General features: G+C 37.9%; 2 protein-coding genes and 1 long non-coding RNA gene across 7 annotated transcripts in view; 2 read left to right on the top strand and 1 right to left on the bottom strand.

Annotated features, from left to right (window-relative positions):
• The first annotated feature begins 42 nt into the window (after window positions 1-42).
• Window positions 43-5763, top strand: LOC111425449 (Importin 9). Its single transcript, XM_023059470.2, has 9 exons — window positions 43-435; window positions 494-933; window positions 1947-2537; window positions 2590-2984; window positions 3318-3477; window positions 3689-4048; window positions 4109-4551; window positions 4603-4873; window positions 4935-5763. Exons 1-9 carry the CDS (start codon window positions 327-329, stop codon window positions 5154-5156), a joined length of 2991 nt encoding a protein of 996 aa, XP_022915238.1. The 5' UTR covers window positions 43-326; the 3' UTR covers window positions 5157-5763.
• LOC111425450 (uncharacterized) lies at window positions 1048-8124 on the bottom strand. Its single transcript, XR_011641518.1, has 2 exons — window positions 8049-8124; window positions 1048-1475 (listed from the first exon to the last, which is right to left on the bottom strand). It is a non-coding gene; the product is annotated as an uncharacterized lncRNA (long non-coding RNA).
• Window positions 8118-21136, top strand: part of LOC111425447 (grainy head) — a 34833-nt gene continuing 21814 nt past the window's right edge. For 2 of the 5 annotated variants that reach the window (XM_023059466.2, XM_023059463.2), the window contains exons 1-2: window positions 8121-8248; window positions 9192-9967. In XM_023059466.2, coding sequence (XP_022915234.2) covers window positions 9351-9967 — 617 coding nt within the window. In that variant the 5' untranslated portion in view covers window positions 8121-8248; window positions 9192-9350. Of the gene's footprint in view, window positions 8253-9191; window positions 9968-21136 lie in introns of all 5 variants that reach the window. The other 3 variants (XM_023059464.2, XM_023059461.2, XM_023059462.2) reach the window with 3 other exon arrangements.

Here is a 21136-nt window from a genome sequence, read left to right as displayed (position 1 = left end):
AACTACTCAGTCTAATATGAATAATTGAATGAATAATTAGAAAGTTATTACATTAATAACTTTTTTTTGAATCATTAATAGTTGAGCTTTTGTACAGGAGGTGGTTATGACATGCCGTTTCGCATTTGTTTTTCGATTCACGCGAATTTGACAGTCCGACCACAGAAATAAAACATTATTTTAATATGAAATCGTATTTTCGGCGGCGTTAGCCGTTATTTAATTTATTTATCTACGATAGAAGACGAAGAAAGAACCGAATTTCATTTAAAAATTTATGTTGTGATAAAGTTAGTTTTATTAAAGGTTAAGTTCCAAAAAATACGATGGACCTCAAAGAAGCCCTTCTGCAAACTGTAAGTTGCATGCTAAGTGCTGATAACGATGTTCGAAGGCTTGCAGAGGAAAGACAGAAGGCTTTAGAAGTAACAGATGGTAAATTCGCATTAAAATTTTAAACTTAACCTAACTTTTTTATTTATTTTTTTTTTAGATTATAGTTTACATTTAGCTGAAATATTATTAACCACTGATGAAGCGTTAGAAGAGCGCCAAATGGCTAGTGTTTTATTAACAAAGTATATTAAAACACATTGGAGACAAGGAGATCCTTTTTTTATAGAACCCGTTGTTGCTGATACAATCAAAAAGAAATTACGTAGTGTTTTACCCACGGGTCTTTCAGATAATATTCCTAAAGTTCAGAATGCTGTAGCATCCACGTTAGCTACAATCGCCGTTTATGATTTTCCTAATGTTTGGAATGATATGATAGCTATGTTAACTTGTAAATTATCATCTCAAACTTCTAATGATGTTGTTGGAGGTCTTCATTTTTTAAACGAATTCACTAAAGTTGCTTGTAGAGGTCAACTTATATTATTAACACCAAATATTTATGAGTATTTATATAAAGTTTGTCAAAATGATATGGTAAGTCATTTAATTCAGGTCAAGGTATTATAAAAAAACTATAAATGTGATGTATCATTTCGGAAATATAAAAAATATTGTTTGAATAAGAATTAAAAAAAAAAAACGACAAAAGAAGCAACCAATTTAAGATTTATTTTTTTTAATTTTAATGTTGTTACAAGAAAAACGCGATTGAAGTTCTCTCCTTGATGTTACTCTAAATTTTATGTCTAATTTTGCTATCATAATACTTCCTATAACTGCAGGATAGGCGATAGACGCCCGCTTTGTTTAATAGGGTCAGTTTGATATCATCAGGCACCTTGCAATCCGCTCTGTCACACCTGAAACATAAGGGAGGCAAATAAATCCTGCTGGTGTAGTACTTACCATGTCTTTTCTCTGCCTTAGAGTATAAATGGAGTACATCTTCTAGAAATTCTTCAAATTTTGTCCATCGCATATCATTTCTGCTTGTTAAAACAAGGCGTACTTCCAATACAAATCCAATTCCATCATCATCATGTTAAAGTTGATCATGGGATGTTGCGAGTTCAGATCTAATAATATATATAATCTTTGAGGACCTAATACTTTTGACTGAGCATTCGGGTTTAGTCTCAATTCTAATTTTAGTTGTTATTCAACACCATGTTGTTGGATATTTTTATTAAAAACAGCTGGGAATTCAACCACATACGGAAGATGCTACTAAACGCAAGGAAGTCTTCTCCACTCGGATTTGACAATCTTTATTTCCAAGTATCCGACCGAGATTATTGTTCATGATATTTAGGGCGGCCGACGTCTTCGAAGTCGGCCGAGATTATGTCGGAAATTATTCGGAAATTACTTCTAGGACATTGGCCGCCCCAAGTAATGTCCATAATATAAGAAAAAAGCTTAACAAGAACTTGTGCGACCATTTTTTATACTTTATTTTATATTAACGTGTCATTTATAGTTTTTTATAAATACTAATATGATGTGTGCGAAAAATATAAATACACAATAATTATTTTTTATTTTAGTGTGTTACCTCAAATCGATCGTTGGCTATATCAATAACATCAATGTTAATACATACGGATTATACCAGTAATCGTTGTCGCGAAGATACGACATTAAACGCAATAGAATATTTTTGTGATTTATTAATAACGATTTTGTACCAGCCGTTTAGTGATAAGGTCGATTATTGTTTAAAAGCGGAAATTTATAGGTTTCTATTTAATGTTTACTTGTATTTACCGAATATGATAAAAAAGGCTGTCCAACGATTAATCCCGGTTACGTGGGAAATTTTTAATAAGTGCCAATCAGCTTACACGGCCGCCGTAATGGACCCCAACGCCCTGGATTTTTCCGGACATCACGGCGACTTATTAGAGCTCATATGCAATTCGTTGCGCATTTTTCAAACGGCCATCTTACAGGTGGACTCGGGTAAAGAGTTCATATACAAAAATCTTCCAGAGGTACTTTGTAAATTTATTGTGTTCATGAGTGTTACCATTGAACAAGAAATGCAATGGTTTGATGATGAAGAAGCTTTTTATAACGATCATTCAGGAGATTCTATTGAAAATAACGTACGATTATATGTTAGAAAAATATTTACGGTAAATTTTTTGTTTTATTGTGTATTCTGTTATCACAAATAATTCGTTTTAGACATTGGTTTTTACTGTACCAGAAAATCATTTAGTACCAGCAATAGATATACTAATAGCTAGAGTATTAGAAGAAAGTTGTGCAAAAATTGAGAATGTAACTTACTGGGTGCGTACACAAGAAAGCTTAATGTATATGATACAAACAATCTACGAAATTTATAATAAAGATGATAGAACTCCAGTCGGAATAAACATCAAACCTCAACTAGCCATGTGGACAAATTTGCTTGAAACTAACTATGCCAGAGATCACGTTTTCTTCTACGTTCGCATCGTACTTTTAGGCGGCACTTTATCCAAATATTTAGAACGCGAAGCGCTCATATCACACGTCAATGTCATTTTAAATAGTTTACGAACTAACAATAACGTAGTTAGAATGGCTGGATTAATGTAAGTATATAGTGTGTTACTCCACATTTAATATCATGATACTTGGGGCGGCCGAGATTCTTTCTTCCATACATTTCAAGCAGGTTAAGGGAAATAATCTCGACCAACTTAGAAAACGTCAGCCGCCCCAAATATCATACAATATAATAAGATTACCCTGCTTGAAATGTATGGAAAAAACAATCTCGGCCGACTTCGAAGACGTCGGCCGCCCTGGGTATTGTTTATAATACTTGGAGCGGAATATTTCTTCCATAAATTTCAAACAGGTTAAAATACAAGTTAATATTTGTGTAATAGCGTTAAAAAATTATTTTTATTCTTTTTAATTAGTGCCTTGGAAAAACATTGTCAAGAAGTGAAACGTAGTCAAAGATATGTTCAAGAATTTACGCAAAATTTAAAAAATATTGCCGAATGTGTTGTTAATGCTCAAGATCTGTCACCAAGATTGTGTTATATTATGTTAAAGTGTATTCACGCGTTAATAGAAGTAAGATATAATTGTTTTTATAATGTATTATCCATCAACAAGATTATGTATGTACAGTAGAACCTCCAATAATCGATGTTCCATTGTATATATCGTCAGTATTAGGCGACGGTTACTTTGATAAGAATTTAGTGTTGTGAAACATTTTTTTTGAACTAAAGTAACCGCCGTCTTATAAAAAACTAGATTATTTTAACTTGTTATAATTCAGTTTGACAGCACATCAGTCCCAGATTTATTAGAAAAAATTGTTCCTTTATTACGAAATTACTTTTGGAAGAACCTATCATTTCCTGGTTTTAGCGATTTGTATTTTAAAACAATTTCGGAGCTGAGTAAAAATAGTTTGTGTATTGGCTACATGCAAGATATTATGTTTCCGGAAATTATTAAAGTAATCGTCGGCGAACCGGATAAATGCATCGACGTTGAATATCAGAACGTCGCCTTGCACGTTATTAAAACAATTATTGAACACGCTCCAGTTCCTATTAATCAGGGATTAATTGAAGAGAGCTTTAATTGTATGTACAGGATTATTTTAACTTCAAACGAATGCCTCGCTATATCAGTGAGTATATTTATTTAATGTATTAATGACTTAAATTTTTGATATTTATTTTTTTTTTAGTGTGCTACCGTTTGTATTTGTTATTGTATAGCAAAAGCGCCTAATCAAGTGTGCGCAATTAGAAGTAGTTCGGGAAAAACCGGGCTAGATTTTGTAATGGATATAATAAAGCACATTTTAGACCCGGGAATGTCAACTATAGTTTGTAAGGCAGCCGGACGCGTATGCTTGGCCACATTAAAATATTTATCAAACGCCTTAACGCCTCAACATTTCGACTGCATAATAAAATCAACATTAACACGAATGAACTATTTTAAACATCATTTCAACGATGGGTTATTGATCATTTTTGTTTACTTATTTCACGTTCACACAGACACATTGATCAATACTCTGAGCGTTATTCCAGGTCCTAATGGAGATAGTGCCCTCGCTTATATTTTACACAGGTGGATTAAAGCGAATGGATTATTTTTAGTGAAATATGAACTTAGATTAAGGTAGGATTAAAACTTTATTACTTTTAATTTTTGATGATTTTTCTTTATTAGTTTATTTGCTCTATCACGCGTGATGGAGTACGCCTTACAACACAATAACCACCAATTATTTAATTTTACAATCCCGCACAAGAAAGTATTCAAAGGTTTTTTTCCGGAAACCGTTGATGTGCCTTTATTGGCGAAAATTTTAGAAATACTCTCGCTTTGCGTCTCGTGCATAGGAACGGAGAATACCGAAGAAACGTCGCGTGCTAATAACGATAACGAAGAGAATGCTGTTTATGAAGAGGATAACGTCGGGGTTGAAGATTACGACGAGGTAATTAATTTTAAATTAATTAAAAAAGCGATTTGTTATACTTTTAAAATATAATTTTTAGCCAAATATTGAAGAAGAATCGTTTATTTTGGATCCAAATTCTGACGTTTCCTTGGACAATATGATATTCGAAGAATATATAAAATTTGATAGAATCGATGGTTATATCGTTGATTTTTTACGAACCGTTTCGCAAACGCCTACGTATCCGACGTTATTAAAGTTCTTGAATGAGAATGAAAAGATGCTCTTACGCAGAGCAGGTATCAATGTTACCCAATAATAGAAAAACGCAGTACAAAAATTTGTTTATTTATGTAGGTTAATTATATAATTAATATGTCAGTTATTTAAAAATAGAAAAATGTACAGTCAATTAAGTACATAGGGCGTCGCGCAAAGATTTTTTGTAAACTTTGATGTAGTTTAGGGAAGATATTTGCTAGATAATTTGTATACAAAAGTCTGTAAATTTAATTGAATTATTTAAATAAGTGTTAGCAAGTTGTAAATACATATTCATAATTAGGCTGTAAATAATGAATTAAAAAAAAGAATTTTTTTATATAAAAACAAACCCGTGCGCGATGAAATTGTGATTTATATCTAAACTGGAGATCCAACATACTATTTTATACTTTTATCGAATTGTAAAGAACGGAATAGATGTATACACACGATTTTTTAGTGTTGTATTGAATTTTGTTTTTACTAACAACTGTGATAAGTAGATTTCGTTATCTAGTTTCGTGATTTATTCCAAACATCACCGTGGTTCGAGGATTATCCGAACGCGATTCAAGAGTTTTTTCTTTAAATATAATTTAAGAACACGTAACAGAAGACTGATGTCACAATAAAAAATAAAAGTTCTTTAATCATTTTTTTAATCCACGGAAACATTTATTTACCACGATTTCCAGTCCTTAGATTTAATTTTTCTTGTAATATAGAATATTTTTCTAACAGCAATTGTAATAATTACTTATAAATTTCTTTCGCTAAATATATATTTGTAATAAACTAAAATCAATCATTTTTTTAGAACCAAAGCTAATACTTTCCTGAAGTCCTACTTAGATGATACCCAAAGGAATACAACTTTATGCTTATAAGTATTTGTTTCTACTATCAATAACTAGGAAGCGCTAATAAAGACATCTGTAATGAAACAAAATTCAAATTCGAAACGTGGGATTAAGAAAATGTGTAAGCGATTAACATAAAAAAATCGTATTTGAAACATGAGCACGGCCGGTTGAAAACGTAAAATGCAAGAAAAAAAAAATAACCGCCGTTGTTTTGGGTTTGCGCGACTGAAATGCAATACGCCGTGTGTCGTTTGCGGTTAATGGCACAAACATTGGTACGGTTGTTTTGATGGTGATAAAAATTCGTTATTGGTGGTCTCCAAATATTTTGGCCGACCAATATATAAATAACTGCTTGTTTTTTAAAAATGTATAAATACTTAAGTTATAAATAAATGGTTGAAAACAATAACCTTTAGATAGCAAGATGATATTTTGATGGGTAAAAAATTTAAATATATATATATATTGATAAAAATAAAACAGTTTTTGAAGCAAACAAAGAATTCGTGCGTCCGTTTACCCTAGACCTTGCGAGATGCGAACAGAAAAAAAGAACAGAAGAGAGAAACGCCGGACCTCGGTAATTACCTCACAAACGGTTTTTTCTGCTGCTTAATTAGCCTGTAGTCAGCCTTGATTGTCGCGAAAAAGGCCTTTTGCGGGGCGGGCTTCGAAAATCGGTCGAAATCGGCCTCCGAAGGCGGAGCGTTGCGCCGATTAATGGGGGGACGACGAGGGGACACCTATATTTAGAAACAGCCTCGCGTTTGCTCCAAGGGATGCGTTTTCGCCCAGGTTGAGGACCCCTGCATTAGATTATGCTTCAGATGCGCCTCTCTCGGAGGTTTTTTCCACTCAGATCATCCAGAGGCGGACTCCACCTCAATGCTATTTATAAGAAACCACCATTAAATCCAAGAAAATAACTATCAACCAATCAACCGTATTCCTTTAATGTCATTTATTCTTCTATTGCAACCAATTAACCTTTGAGTAATTTTATTAAAATTGAAGTGGTTTAGAAAAGAAGATTTAAATAAACAAATTTTAATTGCATGCGAGTTATGTTGTGTTTATTGGAGTCGTGTGTGTGTGAGAGAGAGAACGAAAAATAGATACGTATAACAAAAAATACTTTATTCCGATCCTGATGAAGCTCGGACATCTCCTCCTCGAAGACCGAGAGAAAGCAGTTTTGATACCGAAAAATACAGAAACGCGCTGTCGGTAGGAAAAAACCTTACATAATAAAGCGGGGACAAACGTCATTAATTGCGCAAGCTGCTAATTTCTGTTGACTAGAAATCGGAAGGGGACACAGTCGTGTTTAGGCGAGGTTTTTCGAGATGAAGGACGGCGAAGGACGACTACGACGATTAAGGCGCGGAAAAATATGAGAATTTAGTAATAAATTGTTTAAAATAGGGATGCGATAAGGCCGGGTTTCGGTCTCGACTTATCACTGAAAGCTTTGAGAAAAACGCCGAGGAGCTGGAGCGGAGTCTGGATCGGAGAGCTTTTCTTTCTTATTGTTCCCGTTCGGGCTTTCGGCCGTCCGTTTTTGTTCCGTCTTATTTTGCTCCGGAGGTTCGCTTGTTGGAGAGGAGGCGCGCGGCGGCACAGGTGAAGACCATCGCCGATCTCTTTCTGACGGATGCTGCGAAGGCGCCTCCGTCTCGTTTGGTATCTCCCGTCGGCATCGAACACAACATCTCGGCGACGAAGAACCGAGAAGAGTAGAGAAGTGAAGAGAAGCGAGGAGATGGGAAGTAAAGAGTGGAAAGGAGAGGAGCGGAGCTGAGCGGAGAGAAGAGAAGAGGAGAAGTAGAGGTCCGGTCGGTCAGAGGTGCAGAGGAGAGTGAGATCAGTAAGAGAGAATGAGAGGGGCCGCGGTCGACGCGACGCCCACGTACGGGGGAGAGAGAGAGGGCGAGAGACGGATCGAAAATGGTGAATAATCCGTGGGTCCATCAGAGACGTACGTGGCCTTCGGTCGGGCTGCGAACGGCGCACCGCCGACGAGCGCAGACCGAGAGGTGAAAGTCCTCCTCCTATTCGGATCTCTTCGTTCAGTTTCATACCTGTGATCGGCTTTGAGGTGCTGCAACTAGTCAACAGTCAGTAGAGTATTAGTACGAAACACCTGTAGACGCTAGCATGTGATTCGACGGATCAGTCCCTGCAAGATCAACTCCGTGCGACGATGTATTGCGTCGGTTCGATGTGCAGTGAATTCCACGAGACGAAGGACGATCGCGACGCGGGATAGAGAGACCCCGACGTAGGTAACAAAACGAACAACACGCGTTTCGACCGAAAAACGGCCTCAAATGCCCTCTTAAACGTGAGCCGCGTAGACGTTCGCGGTTCGCCTTTAAAACCTCTACTAAAATCCATCTCCTCACAATAGTACCTGTTATTCCTACTCGAGCCGTCGGACCTGTTCTCCGACCACGACACCGGATCTGAAATCTTGATTCTCGAATCTCGTCTTCAACACCACATCCCCCCGTCATCAACCGTAAACACTTTTCTATATGATGTTTATACAGGACGGTTTTCAATTTCCTTGACGGCCGCGGAGAGTCAACGAGTCAACGACGTTGTTATCCAGTGGCCATTTTAAAATCGACGCCGCCAATCCCCGTATCGAAACTCCGCCAATCCGATCGTTTTCGACGACGCGAACCCGCGACGCATCCTTAATCAACGCGTAAACAAAAATGAACCGCATTCACTGTCCACCATCCGCGATTAAAGCAAAGTAAGCAAACCGGTCCAACCGCCCTTTCTGGAACCGTTCCTGTTCCCGTTGGCTTGGGGGCCCCGCGAACATATGCCCGTCAAACCTGTACCAACTTGTTGTCCCACGTGCTTCTTCAACCACAACAACAATCACACACTAATCGGGCCCACCCTCAAGGCCTTCTTTCATCGTCGGATACAACCGCATTAAAAAAAGGTCTTGATCAAATCGACGCTCATTTCCCCCCTTTTTAATCTCTCCGCCTGAAAGGTTTTTTTTAACCCTTTATCCCCTTTAGTTTTACGATCCCACACGATTGATACGTCGTAATAAGTTGAGGTCGAGATGATTACTATCTTTTTTTTTGTTTCTTTATTACTTTCAGACAATTTTCTTATATTATTTTATAGTCTTATCGAATTGCCCATTGTGTGGGGGTCTAAAAAGTTTTTCTGAAACATTATTCTTTTCGTTTCAGTTAATAATAAAAAAAATAAGAAAAAAAATCATCGCCGACAAGCCATTGAAGTGCCATAACGCCAAATAGAATCTCCTTATAGCTAAAACGAACCGAACAAGTGCAATATATACCCGAGAGATAGTGTAAAAGCTGTGATAACAAAAAACAAAAAAAATAATGCTGAACTCGTCCCCGCACATGGAACAAGAGGGTAGTCGGATGATGTCGCCCGCACCTAATCAGACATCGCCAACGTCACGGTCGCCACGTCGCGACGCTCCGAGTCCGCCAACGATGCTCGCAACGATGACGCCAGTAAACGTAATGGAGCTAAAAAAGGAGATGGACGAGAAACGTGCCATGACTAGTTCGCCAATTTACCCTCAGGTGAAAACGGAAGTGATGTACGAGAAAGAGGACGAGATTTACGCCCATGTGGCGGACAAGAACGACGCGCCCCTGGACCTAATTTACGAAGACGGGAAGCAAACTGTTATTTACACGACCACTCCGGACCAGAAGGGCGTCGAGATCTACTCCGCCGATAATATAAACATCAACGCCCACGCAATCAGGGGTCAGCAGATCGCCGACGTCCTCCTCGACGGAAATTCAGGTGCCATAGTAGATGGAACTTCCAGTCCACTCCAGACCTCCCAGGGGACAGTCTCCGTCGTCCTGCAAAGTAACGGCCAAGGACTACTCCAATATCCACAATCCCAGGTTCCGGCTACCGTCTTGGTTCTCTCCGAGTTGGTCGAGGATATGACTGGCGTCCCGGTCGTTGGATTAAGGTAGGAATCCTGTAGAATCCTTTGAAACCGGTTTTTAATTGCTCTTTCAATCGACAGTTAATTCTTCTGATTGTACTCTGCTACGTAAAGGCCACTATTCCCTATTGCTAACCGCGTATTAAAGCTTATTTTATCAATTCGCTATTATTATCGGGATGTGATGTGGATTCGCCGCTTACTGTATGCTATTGAACCGGCGTTCTAAATTGGTTTTATCAGATTAATATGCATATGTGCGTATACGTCTATATCGTGTTTAGTACCCTGTCTGTAATGGTCCTTATCAAATCACGTTCATAAGATTAATGTGAATATAAGGCATATCATAAATTGTGGTTGTTATGTCTTCGAAGTGGTAATGAAATTTCAATTGTGGTTTTAAGAGGTCGGTTTCGCAGTCTTCAACTACGCACCACTACACAATACGTCGCCTATACCACAATAGTATTGTTAGCGGAGGTACATTTCTACCTCTTTTTTTCTTTTATTTCTGTAGCTTTTTATGGAAGTAGTTGTTTTTGTTAAAAAAAGGAGTGTTTTGACCTACACAATAGCTGAAAATGTTGAGGGTTGATGAGTACGAAATCGGTATTTATCGAAAGGTTTTGGACATCCCCCATATTTACGGGTTAGGTAGAGAACCTGTCCGATTATCTCTGACCACAGAAGTCACTTAGATTCTTCGCACGGAGACAATAAAATTACCATAAATTTCTTAAGTGGCCGTAATATTCCGATAAATAAGCGTCGGCCTGCACACCGAGGGGGAAGGAAAAATGACACGGGCGACGCGTACGGACTGAATGCTAATGAGATATAGAGAGAAAGCCGCGCCGATCGTTCGTTAGAAATTTGACAGTTTGACATTTGTTACGCAACGGCCTTATTTACGCCCGGGAGTTTTACTTCCTATTTAATTCTTGAATGATCTCGGCTCGTTCTTTGTCCAGTAAGGCGTACCAAGTGGTGAGGTGGGAGGCGGGGGGAGGGGACGATTGTCTCAAATTTCAAGATCTCATCTCCGCAGGAACCAAGGTTAAGAAACTCACAAGTTGACCCCTAGGCATTGGTTTAATAAGGGTTATATTCGGACGTGACTTCACGAAATACCGAAATGACCCTTACGCACCGGTGCGTTAACGTTTCTCGATCCTGTGAACGTTTCACCATTAAAACTAGGAATTTCCGTTAAACTACACGATCGCCGTAGACATTTCTGAGAGGCAGCTTACTGGAAAATTATTGTCGAGTCTAGTATAGCGCCGCACTCATCTGGCAGTGTCCTTGAGTCATAATTACGTAAAGCTACTTATTCGTTCAGTTACCTTTTGGCTACTGTTACCATTATCACCATTATCACTACGTTCCTCATTAACGTTAACATCTCTTCTTATTTTCAATTACATTTTAAGAAAATTACACTGCCATTCCTTTTAGAACCCGATCGATACTGAAAATACTTTTCCTTTATCGTCACGTATTTACGTTACCAATTATCGGGTAATGGTGTTTTTTAAATCGTACGTTCATTAATATTCGCGAAGTCTCTATAAACACGTCTATGAATCAACTTTTCTAGATGTCGCATTTTTCTTAAAACCGCTATTTATATTTTATCTTTATTATAAACCTTACGTAACACTTTCTGAATTTTTATTAATTTTACTTTCACGGCATCGTTTTTACGCAACTTTAATAATTAACGAATCTCTTTTATATAAACCAATCTCATTAATAAGAATGACTCACACTTCTATACAACATCTTCTATTAAGTTATTGTTGTTTTATTAGGTACTCTATTATTATTATTATTATTATATACAGGTGTACTAAAAATTCATCACATTCTGTTTCTATATATAAATATATTTTGGCTTTGATAAAAATTATTCACACCTGGTAGTTTTTGCTAAAATGCCTCAAATATCTTGGACAATACTTAGGGCGGCTGACGTCTGCGAAGTCGGCCGAGATTATTTCTTCCATAAATTTAAAGCAAATAAAAAGGAAAAATCTCGCCCCAAGTATTAATCATGACACTTGAGGCGGCCGACGTCTTCAAAGTCGGCCGAGATTATTTCTTCCATAAATTTCAAGCAGATTAAGAGAAAAAATCTCGGCCGACTTCGAAGACGTCGGCCGCCCCAAGTGGCATGATCAATACAATAAGTCTATCCTGCTTGAAGTTTATGAAAAAAATAATCTCGCTCAATGCTAATAATCGCTCTAAGTATTGATCATGACACTTGGAGCGGCCGACGTCTTCGAAGTCGGCCGAGATTACTTCTTATTTCATGAACCTAACTTGGGGCGGCCGACGTCTTCGAAGTCGGCCGAGATTATTTCTTCCATAAAGTTGTTAATGGTGTCCCTTAGGATTCGGAGATCACTGCCTGGACGTCGGCCGCCCCAAGTTAGGTTCATGATATAAAAAGTAATCTCGGCCGACTTCGATGACGTCGTCCGCCCCAAGTATTAATCATGACACTTGAGGCGGCCGACGTCTTCGAAGTCGGCCGAGATTATTTCTTCCATAAATTTCAAGCAGATTAAGAGAAAAAATCTCGGCCGACTTCGAAGACGTCGGCCGCCCCAAGTAGCATGATCAATACAATAAGTCTATCCTGCTTGAAGTTTATGAAAAAAATAATCTCGGCCGATTTCGAAGACATCGGCCGTTCTAAGTATTGTTCATGATATTTGGGGCGGCCGACGTCTTCGAAGTCGGCCGAGATTACTTCATATATCATGAACCTAACTTGGGGCGGCCGACGTCTTCGAAGTCGGCCGAGATTATTTCTTCCATAAAGTTGTTAATAGTGTCCCTTAGGATTCGGAGATCACTGCCTGGACGTCGGCCGCCCCAAGTTAGGTTCGTGATATAAGAAGTAATCTCGGCCGACTCCGAAGACGTCGGCCGCCCCAAGTATTAATCATGACACTTGAGGCGGCCGAGATTATTTCTTCCATAAATTTCAAGCAGGTTAAGAGTAAAAATCTCGGCCGACTTCGAAGACGTCGGCCGCCCCAAGTAACATGATCAATACAATAAGTCTATCCTGCTTGAAGTTTATGAAAAAAATAATCTCTGCCGATTTCGAAGACATCGGCAGTTCTAAGTATTGTTCATGATACTTGGGGCGGCCGACGTCTTCGAAGTCGGCCGAGATTACTTCTTATTTCATGAACCTAACTTGGGGCGGCCGACGTCTTCGAAGTCGGCCGAGATTATTTCTTCCATAAAGTTGTTAATAGTGTCTCTTAGGATTCGGAGATCACTGCCTGGACGTCGGCCGCCCCAAGTTAGGTTCGGGATATAAGAAGTAATCTCGGCCGACTTCGAAGACGTCGGCCGCCCCAAGTATTAATCATGACACTTGAGGCGGCCGACGTCTTCGAAGTCGGCCGAGATTATTTCTTCCATAAATTTCAAGCAGGTTAAGAGTAAAAATCTCGGCCGACTTCGAAGACGTCGGCCGCCCCAAGTAACATGATCAATACAATAAGTCTATCCTGCTTGAAGTTTATGAAAAAAATAATCTCGGCCGATTTCGAAGACGTCGGCCGTCCTAAGTATTGTTCATGATACTTGGGGCGGCCGACGTCTTCGAAGTCGGCCGAGATTATTTCTTCCATAAAGTTGTTAATGGCATCCCTTAGGATTCGGAGATCATCATGAACATCATGAACAATCCTAATGAATTTTGTAGAGAATACCAAATGATATTCCATTTGGAGATATCTAAGGGGTAACTGTACTAATTTTTATGTTTCTAGTTTGATCGATGAGTGAGAAACGGAGATTTAACGAACATAGTGATATCAAACAACATTAGAATATCAATACTCCTTATCAAACTCATCATATTTTTATACGGAGAACCAGAATGTGCAATAACAAATATACCACACTATATAAAATATTAGAGTTGTAGTCTTATTTCCCACGCCGAATGTGGCGGACATCTCAAAAATGTTTTAGGTTTAAAACATCTATAATTTAAGATCAAAATGTTCCAATGAACCACTTTATCCGATTTATATATAGAAATAATGTGAGAAAGTTAAATATAACACCCTATAGATGCATAACATAAAAAGAAAAATAATGGATCGAATGTTATTGATGAATACATAATAATGGAGAACTTTGAATATGTCATGGTCATCAGATTTGCAGTAAAAATAATATGTGTAACCTCTACCTTTGTTCTGACAATTAATCAACTAAGTGTGAATATGGTATATGGTTAGGTGAATATTATTGAAAGGGTTAGTTTGTACGTTGCAATTAGGTGTCGCGATGGTCGATTACCGATGTCGGAACAATGCCAAGCGACGGCGACCATTTTAAAGTCGGCAATTATCCTAGCGTTAAAAAATGGCGTCCACGCAAGAAACCGGTACTTTTCATTCAAGAAGACGAAATTATGTGCACCGCACGCGAACTCCATTGATGCACTTGCATTAGAACTGGTTGTGCCGTTCTAATAACCAGTTCAAGGCCGATCTAATGTTTATTTAGCCCCCCTTTTCTGACCATCTCCGCGTCAGACACCGATCATTTATTCACCATTATCGATAATCGATAATAATTACGCGTTAAGTATCGGTGAATCACTCAAGCAATTATACTAATTTGTTTACTTTGGTACATTTTTTCGTGTTAATTGTTTCTAATGAAAAAATGTGTATTAAAGATATCTCAAGATCTTTAAGCTTTCGAAAATATTTTTGGTTATATGTATATAAAGTGTGAAATAAATAAAATTTGGCTTTGAAAATAGTTATTAAACGTGTTGTCTAAGTATAGCGTTAATAGTTTAGTTAGTAAAAGTTTTAATTATTTCGAGACGTTTATAAATTGTCCAATTCCACGCGCGCAGACCGTCACATCGAGGACGTTCGTAGGTCCTCGACTCTACTCGGCTCGGTTACAAGATTCTTCGGTCCGCTCAAGGGCAGACATACCAAAAACGGAATGGATATTTTTCAAAGTTCGTGACTCCGCGCGCTCGGACGTTTTTGTGCTCATGTGCGAGCCTCGCGCACGCACGCGCCCTTCGCGCTTAAGCTAACCCCCATCTCCCCCTCATCATCTCTTGTTACTTTTCTTCTTAGTATTCTCTTCTTCTTCTTCTTTCGCTTCGAGTGAATCCCCCTAATTCCCCGTCTCTTTCGGAATCTTTGTTTTGCTCCCGAACCGCGATCGGTCGAGGTTTAATTTAAAGAGGTCCGCGTGAACGTCGTGGGCAGTTGGCAGAGCAATGCCATGGGTGTGGTATCGTTGCGGAATATTTAAGCCGACAGAGACGGCGCTAGCGGAATATCTTCGTTAACAAATTGCCTCCTCTCGTAATTGCTTATACATACGCGATGGAAGAGAAATTCGATTTAATAATAATGACGTTAGGAATAAAATGAATTGAAACGTCATAATTTTTGGCAGGTAAAGAGAGGGTCGTTGACGCAAAGACAATTAAGGCACGCCGAAACGTCGGATGTCGTCGTCTTCTCCTTCTTCTTCAGGTACCGGGAGAATGATGCATTACCGACGCGTCGTGGGAATCTAACTTTTCGATCTGTATCGAATTGTGTCGCGTTTTTATACCCGGGCATAAAACGTAATTAATGATCGTTTAATCTGCTTTGGGTACCCGCTTTATATGGGGACTCGACTCTACGGGCACAAATTACCCTCTTATCCCGGCGTTCGAAGATCTTTTTGCTAGAGCGGAGCGCTTCTTTACTGCCATTCCGTGCTGCTGGCAAAAACAATCTGGATTATGATTGAGAGGTCTTTTCAACCAACGTCTTCTAACCTTATCCGATCGAAACACTCGAATTGATAATTCTCGAGGAGATAACAATTTGATCCAGTTGTAAAGAAAAATAAATAAATAATGATAGGATGAAGATAAGTTTCGAGTAGGTTGAGAAGTTTGGGAGATCTGATCTACGTATTGATGGGCGAGTCGCGCGGTAGAAACGGTAAATTCGTGTTTATTTTGGTCCGAGATTGCTCGGTTAAAAAAAAAGCAGAAGAAACAGGTTGTGTAAGTTAGTTCCGCCCGTAGTACACGAGAGCAACGCGTTTTGAACCGGTTGCGCACGTCCGTAGAGGAGTCGTACGGGCGCGCGATAGAGCGTCAGCAATTATGAATGAGACCTGGGAAAACTAGTTAGCCGGTGGATAAGGAATAGCTCTCATCCGGTCGGGCGATAATCTCTTTGTAAATATTGGCCGCCGGTGAATGGACGGCAGAAAAACGCGCTGCCGCCGCAACAACAAATGACGATGATCTCTCTAGCGCCCGAAACCTGATTTGAGCGCACTTTGAGAAGTAGCTACTACTACCACTCTGAAACCAGTTATAACAGAGCGGGACCACAAAAACGTTGTTGAGGTAGGACACCGAGGGCAGCCTTCGAACGCCGGCTCACTTCCTCGTTTAATTGAATTTTACGCGATTTACCGGCACAATGAACGCCGGTAAATTGGGCGACCTTCGCGCGATCTACGTCCCGAACCGACGCCATATTTGCCTTGACATTCAAGCACACCTCTTTTCGGCGACTTTTTACGTTTCGTCCAGACTCAAGACGCAAACAACATCTGCGAGACATAATCGAACCGACCAATTGTGCAATTGCCACTGCGAGAAAGCGAACTCAAAAGTTCCCGTTGCTTTTGCCGCTCGTAAATTCAATTTACTTTCCCGGACAATTAATTATTTCGTCGTTCTACTCTTGACTACATACTTTGTTGTATATCCATACATTCACATTTCAAAACACACAATACTTATTACGTAAAATCTTTTATCTACATTCAATTTCATTTTTATAAAGTTTGCAGTATCTCATATTTCTCTATACAAGCTGATTTATTAGCTCACCATCAAACTTTGACATATGATAGCTAATCTAATTACCAACAAAAAATTTTAATGAACATATGTCCTATTTCAATTATCTACGAAATTATAACACTTTAAAGTTCTCTGCAGCGAATTTATTAATAGTCAGTCAAATCAGACATTCAACAAAAACAAAGTTGTCATTGTAATATGTTTAATTATTACATACAAGAAGAAACTCAAAATGTAGACTTATAGCACTAAAGAGTATGCTGATATACTTTTCGTGTCATTTGCCATATTATTCAGTTTTTAGCGATTCTTTCAGAACACTTCGAGAAACAGGTAATCCTGATCCAGCAAAAGCTATTCGACCGCATGTGTTAATGTAGAGGACGAAGAAGCTGTAATTGATAATCCTTCCATCAGCACTCAAAGAATAGCACACAACATGTCAATGCGAAGTCCTTCATCCGATCGTAAACAGAATATTCAAGCTCTACAGCCAGGAGATAATCAGCAACGGTTATTGCAGCAACATGTCCAAAATAATGACTTCATTTCAAATGTTCTCTGGACAGGTGATGAATCATGTTTTACACGAGATGGTATAAATAATTACCATAATGAACATATCTGGGCATTACAAAAACGTGTCAGCATCAACGTTTGGGGTGGAATATTTAACAATATTTTTTTGGAACAATACACTTTTGGATTTACTTGAAGATATACCTCTTAATGTAATTAAAAATATGTGGTACTAGCACGATGGTCATCTCGGAAGAGTAGTTGTCGAGTGGTTAAACCAATATTTTCCAAACAAGTGAATTGGTAATAATGGTCTAGTAATGGATTTCTACTCATGGGGTCAAATGAAACAAATTATGTATCAAGTGGAAATTAATACACGAAACCAGTTATTAAACAGAATAGAAATGGCTGCTACTGAAATAAGAAATCAACCAGACATTTTAATTCGGCTAAAGAACTCTTTAATTCGTCGTTGTGAAGCATGTATTCTAGCAGAAGGAGGCTATTTTGAACAATATTAAAAATTTTGCAGTTAATTATGACATAAAAATTAAAATTAGCTATCATATGTCAAAATTTGATGGTGAGCTAATAAATCACCCTGTATATGAATGAATCGTGTTGCCATAATTGTGCATTAGTGTGTTCAATTTAATCAAAAATAAAAATTTTGTCACCATCAAGTTTCGACCTTTTATAGTAATCTTCAGGATAAATTAAAAATTGATAAATTTATTAGTTAATGAAATAATATAAAAGTTAGAAATAGATATAATAGGATGTGGTACACTTTCTAAGAAGGTATAAAAAATTCTTATCTCAAAAAACTATCCGTGTAGTGAGAAAAAGGAAAATTAGAGAGCTGCTGCGACGAACTTGTGCGGCAGTTAGCAGTTCGAGATAGCGCTAATGGGAGGCAGTTAATGCGATTTGGTATTGTAATTTTGAAATAGCTCAGTGTATTTAAATGGCCGTTAAGTTGATTATTTCTCTAAATGTACGGGCAATTATTACCGATAGGGGTTTTTTTCTCTAAATAATTGAAATTACAAATTGCTGCTGGAGACGAGGCTCTGGGAAACGAAGTTTCGCGTATATAAAAGGCAATAACGAGCGGGACGATGGTTTTCCAGCGATTTTCTCCCGGGATCGCTGTGATGGCGTGGAGGGGAGTAACAATTAAAACGACATCGGATGAACGAAAATTCAAATATCCCGTCAACTCTGTTGGACGAGTGAAACATCGAGCGAAACCGGGATTCCAGCAGCGTTTTTCTCTTTTTTTTTACTCTTCGCCAATGAGTCATTATACGACAGGCAATATTTTCTTAATGGGCCTTAGAAAGAAATCTTGCACATAATCGTAAAGTGTAATTTCTGTAAAAAGAATGCACGATTCAATTCGGTTGAACATAAATACCATGTTCATCGTTTCTTTTTTTTTTTAACGATTATCAAGTCATTAAACTGGAGAAAATAGAAAATATAACTTTATTGTAATAAACAAAGATTAATTTTTTTTTCTTTGTTTTGTCGGTGTTTTTAGTTGAGATAATAGAGACCAGATAGGTCAGATATAAATATCGAATACAAACACAATAAATGTTTGACCTTGGACATTACTAGAGTCGCTAAACGCCAAGGCGTAGCCGACAGAAGGTAAAAAAAATATTGAAATTTATTAAAACAATTATCTCGTCGAAGGCTGCGTAATTCGTAGCGAAACTGACGGAATTCGCTTAAACTGCCAATATACAACATTTGCTGGGCGGTTATTAAGTAATGCATTATGTTTCGGTGAACGCTTTCTACGAATATCGAACGTTCGAGATAATTAACATTTACAAATAGACGTCGGTCTTAAGGAGAAAGCCGGTCGCCGTACGTCGGTCTCTCTTCCTCTCTCTCTCTCCCTCTTTTGCTGCGGCCTATTCGTTAATTGAAGGACGTTTTTCACGCTGTAAAACTACACGATCTCTCTCTCTCTCTTTTCAGGTACGTATCACGAGCCCCGGACTTGCCATCGCTTAGTAAGTACATACTTTATATTCTTCCTAAGAGCGCCGATACTATCTCGAAATGGGCCAAATGATCGCTTACGACCACACCGAAATTTTAAATTATACTCTCTTCTCAGCCTGAGGTTACGCACCGCTCGAAATGGATACCCGCCTTGTCGTTTATGACTTTTATGCTTCGGGTCTATATACACCACAAAACCTTTTTTTTATTTTAAAAGATTATTTTAATCAAAATCCTCTAATTAAAATTATAGTGAGACAAAAAAAGTCCAAGTAATACTTGAAAAATAAACCGAAAAAATTTGTTAACATAAAACTTGTTCTTGGTTCGACTATTATTAAATTAATCATAATTAATACGGAGTAAATTAATTAAAATTCTTCGTCAGTCGGGACAGAAGGATCGAATCAATTAAATGTGAGCGACAATCGGATCGGATCTCGGTGGTGAGTTTCCACGATCGTCAGCCCCACCTGCGTTGCGAACGACACTATTAATAAAATTAAGGATCGGGCGCAAGTTTTTGTACAGATTCCACGCGCTGCGATTAATATTAAAACCGCGACGCGCCGGTCACGAAATTCGCCAATAATGAGTTTGTAGATTTCTGGGAACGCAACGCGCTCATCGTTCAAAATTAATAAAAACAGCAATGCCAAACAAAAAAACTAAATCAAACGTCAACTCCGACGAAAATCGCTCGGCGTTAAGGAATTTATACAAGTCGCTTTAAATCAATTTGCACGTTGTTTCCGGCTGGCGCCGTATTTTACATGCTAGAATAAGCACAATTAACCGCACGTTTTTACACTTTAACGCTTTGTGGAGACCATTTCTGATACACTTAAGAATGTTAACACCATCGTTATGATACCATCACCCTTTTAATCAGATATAATTTCATTTTAAACTTTGTAATTACTAAAAGATACTAAAATATTGGATTCTTTTTAATTTGAGTTTCAAAATTCTGGCTTTGTACTTTTTGGCTTCGTCTGCATTGATACTTCTTTATTCTGCACTACTTGTTTCTGCAATTGCATTCTGCCTTTGATACTTTACTTCTATTTCTAAATTATTAAGTCAACATTTTAAGTTTTCCATTATTTACTTTTTTGCCATTCAGCATTTCTTGCTTTTTAATGGCCATCATATTGGGCAGTTACCATTGTTCCTTTTATTATTCAAAATTTCTTATTGCCTTCTATGTTTGTTAACTATTAGATATATAACTTACAATATTAACTCGATAATGCAATTCCCACTGCACTCCAGTTAATTAGTGTCTCGCTGTAGTCTTGCACACCCTAAGCATGTCAGCTACAATATGATATTGACTTCCGTAACCAAGCCATATATACAGGGTGTTTCATAATATATGCGCAGGACTTCAGGATGTGATAGCTTGTCCAAAAAATTCGGTGATAGAATCTTTTGGACAAGCTATATATATTATGAAACACCCTATATATATATATATATTTTAATTATTATTATGAATGAAAATGTTTTTTTTTTAATCCTGATAATGTCGTAAAAGTGTCGAAACTAGTAAATTTCTAAATAAAATGAACTTGTAAAGGTAAGTTTAGTTTTTTTGATAAGTGATATGTTTAGTAATATAGGTATTTAAAAAAAAGAGGGTGTGGAAGTTTCTCGTTTATTCAACGTGCGAATCGAGCAATTACTCTAAGTTGACCTCGCAAAGGTTAACAGACACCGGCAAATATAAATCCGACCTTTACAAGGCC

This window comes from Onthophagus taurus, chromosome 8 (assembly GCF_036711975.1).
Source record: "Onthophagus taurus isolate NC chromosome 8, IU_Otau_3.0, whole genome shotgun sequence".
Taxonomy (NCBI): domain Eukaryota; kingdom Metazoa; phylum Arthropoda; class Insecta; order Coleoptera; family Scarabaeidae; genus Onthophagus; species Onthophagus taurus.
The sequence above is the reverse complement of the archived record's forward strand: the minus strand, read 5'-3'. Positions and strand labels throughout refer to the sequence as shown.

Excerpts from the sequence above, each read along its gene's own strand:
- LOC111425449 (XM_023059470.2), top strand. The coding sequence starts at position 327 with ATGGACCTCAAAGAAGCCCTTCTGCAAACTGTAAGTTGCATGCTAAGT. Across the intron at positions 2,538-2,589 it reads ATGTTAGAAAAATATTTACG|ACATTGGTTTTTACTGTACC; the intron begins GTAAATTTTTTG and ends AATTCGTTTTAG. Across the intron at positions 4,874-4,934 it reads GGGTTGAAGATTACGACGAG|CCAAATATTGAAGAAGAATC; the intron begins GTAATTAATTTT and ends TATAATTTTTAG.